Source organism: Crocuta crocuta, unplaced genomic scaffold (assembly GCF_008692635.1).
Source record: "Crocuta crocuta isolate KB4526 unplaced genomic scaffold, BGI_CrCroc_1.0 scaffold345, whole genome shotgun sequence".
Lineage (NCBI taxonomy): Eukaryota > Metazoa > Chordata > Mammalia > Carnivora > Hyaenidae > Crocuta > Crocuta crocuta.
In genome coordinates, this window is record NW_027527574.1 from 1,237,779 (window position 1) to 1,252,329 (window position 14,551).

The 14,551-nt window shown below is 36.9% G+C and overlaps 1 protein-coding gene across 2 annotated transcripts in view; it reads left to right on the plus strand.

The window, feature by feature from the left end:
- ARHGAP10 (Rho GTPase activating protein 10) overlaps positions 1 to 14,551 on the plus strand; it is a 313,043-nt gene that overhangs the window by 192,491 nt on the left and 106,001 nt on the right. For both annotated transcript variants that reach the window (XM_077770703.1, XM_077770713.1), the window contains exons 15-16: positions 1,786 to 1,873; positions 9,433 to 9,491. In XM_077770703.1, coding sequence (XP_077626829.1) covers positions 1,786 to 1,873; positions 9,433 to 9,491 — 147 coding nt within the window. The remainder of the gene's footprint in view (positions 1 to 1,785; positions 1,874 to 9,432; positions 9,492 to 14,551) is intronic.

Below are 14,551 nucleotides of genomic sequence, written 5' to 3' on the forward strand. Positions count from 1 at the left end.
TAGTACCTTTAAAGAGGAAATTCTAACAAGATGTTTCTCCCCTATATAGATAAATACAGTGTAAGGGAGGAAAAAAAAAAGTCTGAAACAACTAGTTTTCTTGGCTCTTAGTTGAAACATCATTCTGGAGTAAGGGAGAAGTCAAGTCTCTTCCAGGAATGTCTAATTTTTTCCTTTGCATGATGGGAGTGTAGATAACCAGGCAAGTTTCTACTGATCATTTAATATCTGTCATCATAACCCATTTATTACACTTGAGTAGGAACCACCACTGAACACTTATACTTTCAGTGACTCAGTTGTGGTAATTGCCTACTCATTTAAACAATTTACAGGAAATCTGTACACATTCCTGCTTTGCCTTGCTGCTCTTTGTAGCTCTGTGAGAGTGTTTACATGATCTCTGTTGTGCAGACGAAAACCTGGAGTTCAGACAGGTGTGGGTGTGACTTGGTTTGAGTGGTGTGGCTGCTTAAGGTGGCCCTGAGGATTTAAGCCCAGGTTTGTGGGAACATGCTGCACTCCTCCCAGTGCCGAGCCACAGCCAAATATGGAAGTCCAGCCTTGTAAGGATCAAAGATGCCACCTTACACAGAGGGCTGGCCTTTCCCTTTCTGTTTCCCACCATCCTTTCCTTTCATTTCAACCAAGATTCTTTTTTTTCTTTTAATTTTTATTAAAAAAAATCTTTTTTAAAATGTTTAGTTTTGAGAGAGAGGGAGGGGGAGAGGGAGTGAGAGAGAGTGAGTGAGTGAGCAAGGGAGAGGCAGAGAGAGAGAGAGAGAGAGAGAGAGAGAGAGAAGGCTCTAGGCTCTGAGCTGTCAGCACAGAGCCTGATGTGAAGCTTGAACTTGTGAACTGCGAGATCATGACCGGAGCAGATATTAGACGCTTAACTGATTGAGCCACTCTAGAACCCCTTCATTTCTTCCTTTTTAGAATTTACTCTCTCCTTTCTCCTCCCTTACCCTCCTCTGTTTGTTTAGTCACACATCATCCTTTTCTAATAGAGTTTATTAGCTTTTGAAAGGGCATCTGGAAGAAACACATCATTAACACACTTTTGGGACAAAGAAAACTAGTTTTATTTAGAATGAATGTCAGTAGCGTTGCACAGAGGCTTCCAACAAATATTTCTTAGATGAATGTATAAATTATGATGTTAATGTCAAAGTTGAGTTTAAATTTATGTATCACCATATTGCTCTTTTGGTTGATCATGCAGTAATCTTCCGAAAGCTAATCTTTTGAGTCCAGATCTTAGAAGTGTGGGACCAAACTTCCTGTCCTTTCTTCCCACTGACTTGTTGCCATCTTGCCATTAACAGTGCTGTTTCCCTTGTCATAACACAGTGTGATAACAGTAAGGCCACCTGAAACATGGTAAAATATGTAGACACTGCAGATACCACACGCCCCAAGCCCTGGCTACTGAGTAGTGTCTTTAATAATAGTAATAACTGCCATTGTGGCGGTTGTCACAGCTGTGTATGCTTTGTAGTTGTGAGTATTGAAATGTCTACTATGTCCAGGTCTTCCCTCCTCCCAGACCCGTCTTATCCTTTGACCTTGATCTTCACTATGGATTTTCTGAAGTTGCTTAGGAGTGTCTAATAATAGAACATGGATTATCATAGGAGAAATTGTGTCTCTTTTTATAAGGAACCCCAGAATTAATTATTTGTGGTTTGGCCATTAAAAAATGGAAGCTTTGTGAGCCAGTCAAGAAGATCTTTGAATGTTCAAGGTTTTAATTAATTGTTTTCTTGCCTGCTTGCTCACTAGATGTAAAAACATGCAATGAGGTGGACTTGGAGAATTCCGTAGACTGGGAAGTGAAGACGATAACAAGTGCCCTGAAACAGTATTTGAGGTAAGTTCCTCTCAGTAACAGGAGGGAGGTGTGGGCTCTTGGGTATCTATCACACAGTAGATGCCAACTCTGCCTGGAGATCTCGATCATTGCGTTCATACAAAGTGAATGAAAAAAGGAGTGAAAGAATGGGAAAAAAATCATGATCATAATTCTTTTTTTAAAATTAGTTTATTTATTTTGAGAGAAACAGAGCTTGAATGGGGGAGGGGCAGAGAGAGAATGATATTGAGAATCCCAAGCAGGCTTCACACTGCCAGTGCAGAGCCTGATGCGGGGCTTGAACTCACGAAACTGTGAGATCATGACCTGAGCCAAAACCAAGAGTCAGACGCTTAACTGACTGAGCCACCAGGCGCCCCATGACTATAATTCTTTTCCTGCAGGTCTGTTGGGGACTTTAGTGGCCAATAGCTTTGCTCCACCCATATCATTTCTTTTTAACCAACACATAGGATTGTGTTTCAGGTAGATAGTATTTGGATTTGAATGAGCACATAGAATGAAATGTTATTTTATATTTTAAGCAGTTCATCTATTTGAAACATTCCAAGTCTGTGCAACCACATAGAGATTAGTAGACTGAATCCTCATGATGCTATTATTCTGCTTCTGCAGTTATCAACACTCTACCCTTCTTGTCTCTTAGTCTCTCTACCTGCTACTTTTTTTGGATAATATTTGAAAGATTTTCTAAAACATCTGATTGCTGCACCCATAAATATTAAAGTACATACTTAACAAAAATATAAGGACTTAAAAAAGTGTAGAAAGGCAAAAAGAATAGTTATCATACCCAACAAAATTAATACCATCCAGTACTCAGTCCATGTTTGATTTTTTACTGATTTTTTTCCAAAAGGTCTTTTTGTATTTACTTAAATTCCTATAGGGTTTGAGTAATGTCAACACAGTTCATTTGATTGATATATTTTAAGTCACTTTTAATTTGTATAGTTGACTTCCTCTGCACAGCTTTTTTCTCCCTCAGCATTTTCTTGTTTGTTTATGAACATGGGTCATTTTTAAATAGAATTTCCTACATCTTAGGGCAGATTGTGTCATGGTGTCATTTAACATGTTTCTCTAGCCATCACTAACAAGTAAACCTATAGACTTCATTAGATACAGGTTAGGTTTTTTTGTTTTTTTTTTTTTTAAAGATTTATTGCAGGAATATGTGGTAGTGGCGGTATATTTTTCCTGTATTCTATCAGGAGGCCTGTGTTATCTGGCTGTCCCACTTTTTAATGAAATTAAAATTTATCAGTGGGTTCAGATGTATATTACCTATTTTTGGGTATTTTATTTAAACAAGATATTTTTAATCCTTGTTTAAATTTTTTCCCTTAAAGTATTAAGTACATTGTTGTACTTAATATCCCTAGTTGATAAAGGGATAAAATTAAGGCTAAACCTATGTGCTTATGGCTGTCTTCCCATCTGCCACGATGGTGACTAATTGGCTTGGTTGAGAATTATGGACGAAATGAATCTCCTTAGTCCCACCTTGGGATTAGAATGTAAGCCTCCTGAAGACAGGTACTGTATGTGTCTTGTTCACTGCAGTATCCCCAGCATCTAGAGCTGTACTTGTTTGCAGAGATAGTGCTTCCTGACTGGGGAAATTTTGCATCCCCCAAGAGATACTTGGCGATGTCTGGAAATATTCTTGGTTGTCATGATTGCTTGAAAGGGGGTGCTGGCATGTGGATGGAGGCCAGTGAGGGGCTCCTACAGTGCAGGAGACAACCCACCCTTGCCTTCCAGTGTACAAAATAGCAGTAGTGCTTAAATTGGGAAAACATGTAATAGATGGATGCAAGAAAGAATGGGAGAGGGATATAAAAATACAATGAGTTGCTTATGTTAACTTGAGGAGCAAAGGGTGCTTCCGCTCCAAGAGGTACCTTTAAACCCATTTTACTCTTTGGTAAACTCATAGCTAATATAGTTAAAGGGATTAACCAAGGTGACTCAGTTATTGGTGGTGAAACTAAGGGCAAAAATCCAGTTCTTTTATAATAAATTGCATGGGTTTTTACCCCCCTGTTCCACACCAGTTACTTTTTTTTACTTGTGGGATAAGTAGGTTAATAAACATAGATGATCTTTTTATTGAGTACTGTAAGTAAAATTTCTTTTTGGTTCTTGATACTTTCTGAAGCTAGTTCCTTATCGCTCCTGGTCTTGTGTTGCTTTTTCTGCCTTTTTCTCTCGTTGCGTTGCTTTATCTTTTTGAATTCTGCTTTTAAGCAAACATTGCCTACGGAACAACATTATGAGATGCTATTATTATATAACTTCACTCCTAACAATATACACAGTCTGCCTGAATGTGATAAGTGATTATCATAAAATGGCAGATGCCTTGGGAGAGTTTGAAACTTAGGTTGCTGTTCTTTCCCCTGTGTTATTTTTAGCAACTAAAAATGCAGTAATTAGGATTTAAGTAATACTTACTCTGGTGGTGCACCAAATGGGAGAAAATGGAGTTTGTATTTTGGCTCTCTGGTTATGGCCTGAGCATGTGCATTTCTTTCAGTATAAGAGGGAGTAGAGCGTGATGGTCAAGAGCATGGTTGGAGCCAGCCTGCGTGGGTTGGAACCCCAGCTTTGTCACTGAAGGCGCCATAGCACAAAGTCAAATGTAGCTTTTCTCACCACAAAAGCTATTGCTCTTGAATTCTCACTGCAAATAACTCAGCCATCATACTGGATGGGAGGCTGGAGGTGGAAGGGGGAAATGGCCAAACCCCTCGAACACTAGGAGAGAGATAAAGATGTGCAGAAGATACATGTATGGCATCTCCCTTTTTCTTCCACTGACTTGAGGCAAAAATTCTTTACTTTAGTGTTTTAGAGGGCTGAATACCAGCTCTCTGATTGATTACCTATGTTTTCAGACCATGGTTTAGATTTTCAGCAATGTGTTCATTACAAAGGTTTCCTGTTGTGAGGGGACAGATAAGCTATTTTGTGAGGTTTTTAGTAAACTGATTTTACCTAGAGGAAACTTTTAAAGACTGGAGATTAGAATGGAACTTTTTGGGAAGAAAATGCCTGCTTAGATAAATATTATGATTTATGTTCTTAGATCCCAAGGGGTGGCAAAGAGAGGTAGCTCAAAACATGTTGGATGGCAAGTTGAGGGATAATGTGACTTAGTATAATACATTTTGTATGGGGAACGTGTCATTTTTATTACTGCCTCCCTAACTTCAACAATATTTAATACTTATTTATGCTGTATTGACTAACTGACATATGGCAATGGTAGAATTAGCTCGTAGAAGATATCTAGACACAAGTTCATTTCTTATTGGAAAAGAAATGCTCTCTCTCTGGCTTGTCCAAATGTTCTCTCCCCGCCCCTCATTTTCTTTCCAGAACCATTTAGCTTTACTTCTTTGCCAAGTCATCATTTTCCTTCCTTGTCCATATTTTGAAACCAAAAAAAACCTGAAGGTTTACTTCTTTTTATTTAGGCTGTGGTATAATTGCTTTTATTTTTCTTCTTTAAATGAGAGCGTAGGAGATGAAGGGGAGGGAGAGGGAAAATAAGGAACAGCTTTTCCTCACGAGGGCTTTAAGTTTTAGTTAATGTGCCTACAGTTGTTATTGTGTGTGTTTGTGTGTGTGTGTGTGTGTCTTGTGTGTGTGTCTTGTGTGCAGGGAACATAACGTGTAAATATATTTTTGCATGTTTTATTTGTTTTATAAACAGCTTTATTGAAGTGAAGTTGACATATAATAAACAGCACATTTTTACAGTGTACATTTTAATAAGTTTGACACGTGTGTATGCCTGCAAAGCAGTCACGATAATCAGGATAGTGATCCTAACCACCTACCCCCCAAAGTTTCCTCATGAGCCTTTGGAATCCATCTCTCCCACCTTTTCCTTTCCACTCCCTCATTCCTAGGTTACCACTCTCCTGCTTTCTTTCACTGTACATTGTTAATTTGCATTTTTAACAATTACATGTAAATAGAATCACTTTCGCTTAGGTCATGATCTTGCGGTTCGTGGGTTCGAGCCCCGCGTCGGGCTTTGTGCTGACTGCCAGCTCAGAGCCTGGAGCCTGTTTCAGTCTGTGACTCCCTCTCTCTCTTACCCTCCCCTGCTCACACTCTGTCTCTGTCTCTCTCTCTCTCCTAGGAAAAAAAAAAAGATCTGGGTTCTTTTATTCAGCATATTAGAGATTCATTTGTGTTGTAGGAAGTCCAGTAGTTCATTCCTTCTTATTGCTAACTAGTATTCCATTGAATGGATACAATGCAGATTTTCTTACAGTCCATTACCTTGTTGATGAATATTTGGGTTGTTTGTAGCTTCTGGCTATTCAAATCTACCAAAAACCTTTCTGTATAAATCTTTGAGTGAACAGGCCTGTATTTCTCTTGCGTCAAGCCTAGGAGTGGAATATCTGTCTAGATTGTATGTTGGATATATATTTAGCAGTTTGGGAATCTGACGAACTGTTTTTCCAGAGTGGTTGTGTAAGAGTACCAAGTCCTATACACCCTTGTCAACTCTTCCTGTGGTCAGTTTTCTTAATTTTAGCCATTGTAATAGCTGTATAGTGATAGCTCATGTACATTTTTTTAATGTTTACTTATTTTCAGAGAGAGGGGGAACATTAGTGGGGGAGGGGCAGAGCTCATCTCAGGAACCATGAGATTTTGACTTGAGCTGAAATCAAGAGTCGGACGCTGAACCGACTGAGCCACCCAGGTGCCCCTCTCATGTACCTGTAATTTTCATTTCTGTAATGACTGATAATGGTAAGCTTTTCTATGTGTGTATTTGCTTTCTGTGTATCTTCTTGGGTGAAGTGCCTGTCTTTCATGCAATTTAAAAAAAATGGAGTTATTCATTTACTATGTTTTGATGATTTTTTTAGTGTATTTTGGATCAAGTCCTTTCTCAGATATGTGGTTTGCAACTGTTTTCTTCAGTCTCTTTCTTGTCTTTTCATTCTCTTAAGTGCCTTCCAAAGGGCAGTCCATTTTAATGTGGTACAGTTTATGAAGGGTACATTTGGTGATGTGCTAAGAAATTTTTGCCTAATCTGCAGTTACCAAGGTTTTCTTTTCCATTTTCTTCTAGAAGTTTTATAGTTTTAGGTTTTACACTTAGATTTGTGATTTTTTTGAGTTAATTTTTATGTAAGGTATGAGATATGGATCCAAGTTCACTTTTGAATATGAATACCCAGTTACTACAATGCCATTTGTGGGAAAAGCTCTCTTTTCTCCCCTGAATTATCTATTGAGATGATCATACAGTTTTTCTATTTTAGTTTGCTAGTGTGGCAAATTGCACTGATTTGTTTTAATATTAAGATAATGTTGCATTTGTGCAGTAAACCCAACTTGGTCATGATGTGTTATCCTTTTATTTATCTTGAATTTGAACTTTGTTGATTGTATTTAGAATAGTTGCATCTATATTCATAAGTAATAAGGTCTATTGTTTTCTGTGGGGACATCAAGGAATGAGTAAGAAAGTACTCCCTCTTACATTTTCTGAGAGAATTTTCATAGAATTGGTATTATTACTTCTTTGATAGAATTCACCAGTGAAGTCATCTGGGCCTGGGGTTTTCTTCTTGGCAAGATTTTTAACTACAAATTCAATTTCTTTAATAGATGTGTTACGTATTTCTTCTGGAGCGAGCCTTGGTAGGTTGTATCTTTCAAGATATTTATTCTTTCATCTAAATTACTAAATTTATGGGCATAAAATTGTTAATGCTATTCCCTTATTTTCTTTTAAATACTGTTAGAGCCTACAGTGGTTTTACAGTTATCTCTACCATTCTGTCATTCCTGCCATTGGTAATTTGTGTTTTCTCTTTTATTTCCTCATTACTCTGTCTAGATTTATTATTTTAATTCATTATCTCAACTGCTTTTGGATTCATTTATTTTTTCTATTGTTTTTCTTGTTATTTTTTGTTGATTTCTGCTCTGATATTTTTTCTGTTCATCTGCTTTTTGGCGTTTGATTTACCCTTTTTTCCCCCCCTAGCTTTCTAAGATGGAAAGTGAAGTCATTGGGTTTTTTTATATAGGTATTGAATGATATAAATTTACCCCTAAATAGTGCTTTACTAATAACATCCCTTAAATTCTGATATGTTGTGTTTTCATTTTGTTCAAAATACTTCCTAGTTTCCCTGTCTTTGAGGTTTTCCAGATATCTTTCTGTTACTGGTTTTTAATTCATTTTTTATTATATGTAATCAGAGAAATAGCTGGTATAAATTGAACCTTTTAAATTTACTAAGATTTGTTTGATGGCCTAAAATATGGTTTATCTTGATAAATGTTCCATGTGTGCTGGGAAAATAATGTGTTTTCCACTGCCTTTGGATGGACTGTCACTTAGGTGAAGGACATATCAATTGGATAAAGTTGGTTGATAGCTTTATTCACATCTTCTGTATCCTGATTTTTTTGGTCTGCTTGTTCTATCAGTTATTAAAACAGAGAGGTATTAAATCTCCTTCCAGACTTGTGGATTTGTCTGTTTCTCCTAATAGTTCAGTTTTGGCTTCATGTATTTTGAAGCTCCTGTTATTATTAGATTTATTAACGTTTCAGATTGTTGCCTTGTTGATTAATTGTCCTTTTTATCAGCATGAAAGAAACTCCTTTATCCCTGCATTTTTCTTGCCTTTGTCTGTGTGTCTTTGTTTCTTTCTTTTCTTGAGTATTTGAAGAGAAATTGCCAGGTTACATGATTTAAACCTTTTAAAGATTTTTAATATCTTGCCAGATTGCCCTCCAGAAAGACTGTGCAGATTTGTACTTGTCTAAATGTTCTTTAAGTGTTTTTATAGAGTTCTGAGATCTAGTCTTTTAAAATTTAAGGTAACGTGTAAAGGTTGACCGAACTGCAGCATTCTCTTGACCACATGATACAATATACTAGCATTTGTGTAATCTACTTGGTAAAAAATTAAAATTGCATGTGTAATTTTCAAGTTGTCATGTATTTTATTTCATATCTTTTATTATTTCATATGCATAAGTCGAAAGTGGACATGATGTTTCTATAATAGAGATATGTGAGTGGAGAGGTTATGATATTTAACTTTTTAAACATTTTTGTTGAACATTTTTATTTTTTTACTTATTTGTAACATATTTTTGTAGCATCTTCAATTAATATTCTAGAGATGATTTTCAAAATTACATGCTTATATTTGGTTGGATTGAAGGTTTGTCTTTAAATAAGTTAATATATGGAAGGGAGTTTTATACAAAAAATCAGATACTTATAAAGGTACTTTGCAAGATTAAATGTGAAATACTATGTGCTTAGATCTGATAGGGATTTGTGGCTGCTTACGCTTTGGTAGTACTTGGTGCAGATAGTGCTTTATAAGGTAATCTGTTTGATTTATATCTTTTTGATATGTAAAAATGTTTTCTAGGGAAATTTTACACATTAAGTGAGAAATGCATATTTATTTTATATTTATATAAAACATGAACACAAAGAGCAGTGACCTGTTTGGTAATTCTGAGCTCTCCTTTTCATACAGGAGTCTTCCAGAGCCTCTTATGACCTATGAGTTACATGGAGATTTCATTGTTCCAGCCAGTAAGTATTATGTAGAGGTGCAGAAACACTTGGATGGTTGACAGTATGTTTAACCTAAAATTTCCTTATGAAAAATCTAACTTCATGATCTTGTAATCTGTGTTAAAAATATAAATCACTTCAGAAGATGTTTGGTTTCTTCCCCCTCTTTTAGAGGGTGCAAAAGAGGGACAAGTAATATATTCATTCACTCATTCATTCACATTTATTTATTGCCTACTGTGTGCTGATCACTGGTAGATATTGGGTACATAGAGCCATGAAAGGATTTTTGCCCTCAGGAGTCAATTCTCTAGCAAGTATTTGGGCACACACACTTCCCACGATCCCATAAAACATACAGGAATGGTATGAACAAAACGTTATGGGAACACAGAAGTATTTAACTTGCAGAAGGTTGGGGAAGATTAGCAGATTTGGAGAGATTAGCAGGTTGGAAATGGCTTCGCATAGAAAGATATTTAGATGGAAATTATAGGCAGAAGAAGTATTGTGAGATAATGCCAGAAGCCCACACAGTTTCTGATAGAAAGTGAATTATATGTGATAAAATGTTAAATAAAAAAGGCCTATAGTCGGTAGAATTTTAATTTGTGATTAAATTTTTTGTGAGTCATACTCATTCGAAGCTGTCTTGTTTTCATTCTAATATTCATACACTTCAGTTTTGGTGTTTGACACGTGGTGTTTAATCATCAAAGTATTCTGAAGTACATTGGTGTTAGGTATTTAATAGTTAGAGGAGATGAAGGTTGAGACACGTTAAGTAACTTGCCAGATTCTAGGGATCCTTATTTAAAATTCAAAACCCCAGCTCCACTGGCTAAAACCTGCAGTATTGGTTTTCACAGGTGCACTGACGGTAGCTATAATTGTATTTTCATTTCCTTTTTTGTTCCTTTTTCCCTTGGATGTATTCCATAGTTTAATCTGTTGAAAAATTTAGAGCTATCCCTTTGGGTGCTAGGTTACTGCTGCCCAAACATTGCTTTAAATGTTATCTTCTTGTGAGGTCTTTGGTCCAGCCAGTGTGAAGGTTCCGAGTGTGTTACAGAAGGAAGCAATGTGTAGTAGACCCAGCTCTACTGTTGCATATAAAATAGGCCTTCGGAAAAGACAAAAATGTGGTTCTGTTCGCTTTTGTTTTCATGTGGAAGAGGATTTTTTTAAAAGCGAATTTGTATGATCAAGGAAGTGGGGGAAAATTTTCTTGGCAAAAACTCAAGCAAATGCTTAGTTGTTTTGATTTCTTCCCTGTGGCATTTTTGGCAAACTGGGGAAGGAGAAATTAAACTCTAGTTGGAAGACAATTGTTTCATGTTGTTCGCCTTAGAGACTGGAAAAAGCAGAAGAGTGCCAGTTTTAATCTAGACTCCTTGGAGAGTTGGAGAAAGATAAAGTGATTATGGAATAAGGTTTTAAATTACCACAAGTTAGTGTCATTATGATTATCACGCCTTATAATTGAAGCCAGTGTGCTTGAAATTCTGTCAGTGTTGTTTACCAGATGAAGTCTTCCTCAGAGGTGGGGACTTAGGAGTGGTAGTGAAGTCTCTGATGGTAGGAAATGAGTTTAATGAGTTTGTTGAGGCTATGCTTGAACAGTGTAATAGAAGAGATTGCATAAATATAAACGGTGTCGTCATCTACTGGACCTGTACCTTGTGTTTTGCCTCCCAACTTTCTGGGGATGCTGTAAGATAATCTTCACAATGATTTGAATAACAGGCCTGTTCCAAAGAAATGCTGTAGCTACTGTAATTACTGGCATGTATTTTCACCCAAGTGGAGTTGCAGTTGGAACGAGACGTGTAGTTACCTTATTTAATGGGAAAAAGTACTTGTGTTCAAAGGGTGTGTCCAATATTCCCAGTGTGGACTTTTAACTTTTTATTTGAATCTCAGTGAGTGCCTCTGTCTCTACTCACAGTGCCTCTCTTAGGAAGGAGTATGCGAGCAAATTCACTGATCATCACGTGTACTTTCAAGTATTGCATGAAACCGTTACTGAAGTCAGGTGGCCAGAATTGGTCTCCTCTTTTGAATATTGTTGGAAAAAGGGGATTGCAGTTAGGCTATTGTTTTCCGTTGACAACGGCAGAGATTACCTTGTTGTGCAAAAGTGTCTGTTAGCAGAGCTGACTGCTAAAATTATCAGGCATTGCCAATCTTTGTTACCGCCTCTCACACCAGCACAGAAACTAATTTTTGATTCTTCCCAGTCATGTGCGGTGGTTTCCATCTGTTCTGTGCTGTTGAGATGGTCTCTTCTGCCCTCCCTGCTTAGAGTTCTGAAGGTTTCTTCTCGGTCCCTTTATTTTCATCCCTCGGTTTTATTTTATGTAGACTTGTGTTGAGAACCTGTGAGTTAATTTCTGAAGCGCATGGTATAAATATGAATTTTATTTCATTTTTGTCACCACAAAAGACAAAAATTTTTGTTCTTCATTCTTAAAAAATACTAACTGTTCAGTGTTGATTGCCTTAGGAAATTAATTTTTTAGAGAAAATTTAGAGTTAACTAATTCCTCTCAGCTGAGAGAATTAACTGAAATTGCTGAAAGGAGCTTGAGTTCATCTGTCTAGGAAAACCACTCCTTTGTTTCTCCTTTATTTGCACACACAATACTTGACTTCTGACACTTCTGGTCACCAACTGTGTGNATTCAGTTCTGATTCTGTCTACCTGGAGGTAGTATCAGATCCCACAGGGAAAGGGCTCGATCCCACAAGACTGCCCTACTTCAGACACCAGTCACAACTCCCAGGTTGTCCACAGGACTTCTGACTGACTGACTAGAAATCAGAGTTTCACAACCTCCACCTTTGGTATGCTGATTTGTTAGAATGGCTCACAGAACTCAGGGAAACACAAACTTCTATTTGCCAGCTTCTTATATAATGAAGGATGTGCTAGAAGATATGATGAAAAGCCAGGCGAAGAGATACATAGGATGAGATCCTGAAGTGTCCAGAGTACAGAACCACCCTCTGGTCATGTACATGTGGGACTGTGAACTCTGCTCCCAGCCTCTCTCCCTGTTCTTGAGAATGGAAGGAGGAGCTGAAAATTCCAAGCTTCCTATTATAGCTTGGTCTTTCTGGTGACCAGCCCCCATCTAGGCGCCCACCAAAAGTCACCTCATTAGAACAAAAGATGATCGTATCACCCAGGAAATCCCAAGGGACGTAGGAGCTCAGCGTCAGACATTCCTATCACTTATGAAATTATAGAGGTTGTAAGGGTTTTGTGTCAGGAACTAGCATCAAAGACTAAATATTAGAACAGAAGAGTCTCTGAGCACTCCTATTTATAAGGCTTTCAGGAGCTGTATGTCAGGAACCAGAAGTAGAGACTTCTATGCTTCTTATTCACACTATCCATCTTGTGAGAAAATGTAATGAGCTTTTAGTATAAAAATTCACAAGATGAAAACATAGTTTACTTGCTCTGTGCAGGAATGCAAAAGGTTGTGCCCACCTGAGGGAGGCTGGGGTGTCTATCGGAATGTGTTACTCTATGATGTTTCTTACCTCTGAGAAGGTTGCAGTCCATGGTCTATGTCTCAGCCTTCCAGGATAAGAGTCCTTGCTATATCATATTGATAAAAATTGGACCCATTCTGGATTGGACTCATGTTAAGCTTAGTTTGAGAATGACATGAAGCTTAGATGCCTGATACGGCATTATATAAAAATATGTCCCCCCTGAAAAAGAACACTTGTCTTGCTATGTTCTATATGTTTTCTTTCTGTAGTCCAATTTCCTAGGAAGCACAGTCATAATCACAAAGTTCTTAAGTCATTTCTGATGAAAAATATAACTATTATAGCATCCAGGGCACTGGTATTTGCCTAACTGGAATGTACTATTCTTGTTGATAAACTTGCATGGGAAGCAGGAAAATCATGTGGTCTTGCCTGGGAAGGACTTGAAACCTGGACATTAAAGGAACTGAATGCCTAATGACATTCAGTTATTTCAGCCTGATATATTAATTTCTCAGTGGATAGGGTCTCCCACAGAAGAACCAGAATACTTGATGTCTGTTAAGTGAGGCACCTGGGGAAGTGTTTGCATATTTACTGCTACTGTCTTCCTGAAATTACGGTATTATTGACTTATGACATTTAAACATTGAAAGAATTTAACATTTACCTGCCTGGGTAGCTTTGATAAGCTCCAGTAAGCTATAATCCTATCTTTTTCAGTCTCTGTTGTTGGCATAGCATCGTAAGCACATAGACCTTAAGTGTTGTGGATGCTGATTTCTAGCTTCGCAATTATAAAAATGCTTTTGCTATTATAGTAAACTAATTTCCTGGCATATGTTAGGAATTTGGTATTTTGATTAATTCAGTATTCTAGATTTTCAAAATGTTAGGCTTTTTATTATATAGTTTATAAAAGTTAAAATAGAATGAAATGCATAGAAGCATAAGCAACTGAAGATAATTTATCTAATTATATAATTTATCTTTTAGAAAGCTTTCTTGAGTACCTTAAAGTTATTATTAGGTTATAGCCATGTGGAAATGCCTATTTAGTACAGATTTCTGATTAATGTCAAATGAAACAATGTTTTGAGAAAAAGGCAATTTTACTTTAAAAGCCTTACTTCCAAATATTCTTTTTTTTTAAAGGAGGAAAAAAAGCACACTTGAAAAAAATGTGTGTGATTTCAAATGAGACGGTTGTGGGAGGGACACTCAAAGAAGGAAGTAGAAGGCTTTAACTCTATTTTCAAAACCAATTCTACTATTTTTAGAAATGAAGAACCTTTACCTGAGAGGGTGGGAAATGATTTCTCTAGCTTCTGTTTCTGATTAAGTAATAAATCCCCAAATATTAAAATTAGATTTTCTCTGGGAGAAAGAAAAGATTATTAATGACACAGTAGACAACATGAGTTAGAAGTAGCTTTTTTAGTGCAAAGTTTTAGAAAATTTTCAGCTTTTGAATGTATAAAATTCTTACTGTTAGAAATTATCCTTTTATTCCCTTAGATTTTTTTTTAACACTATTTTTCAGAGTCCCTACTTTCATTTTCCCCCCACTT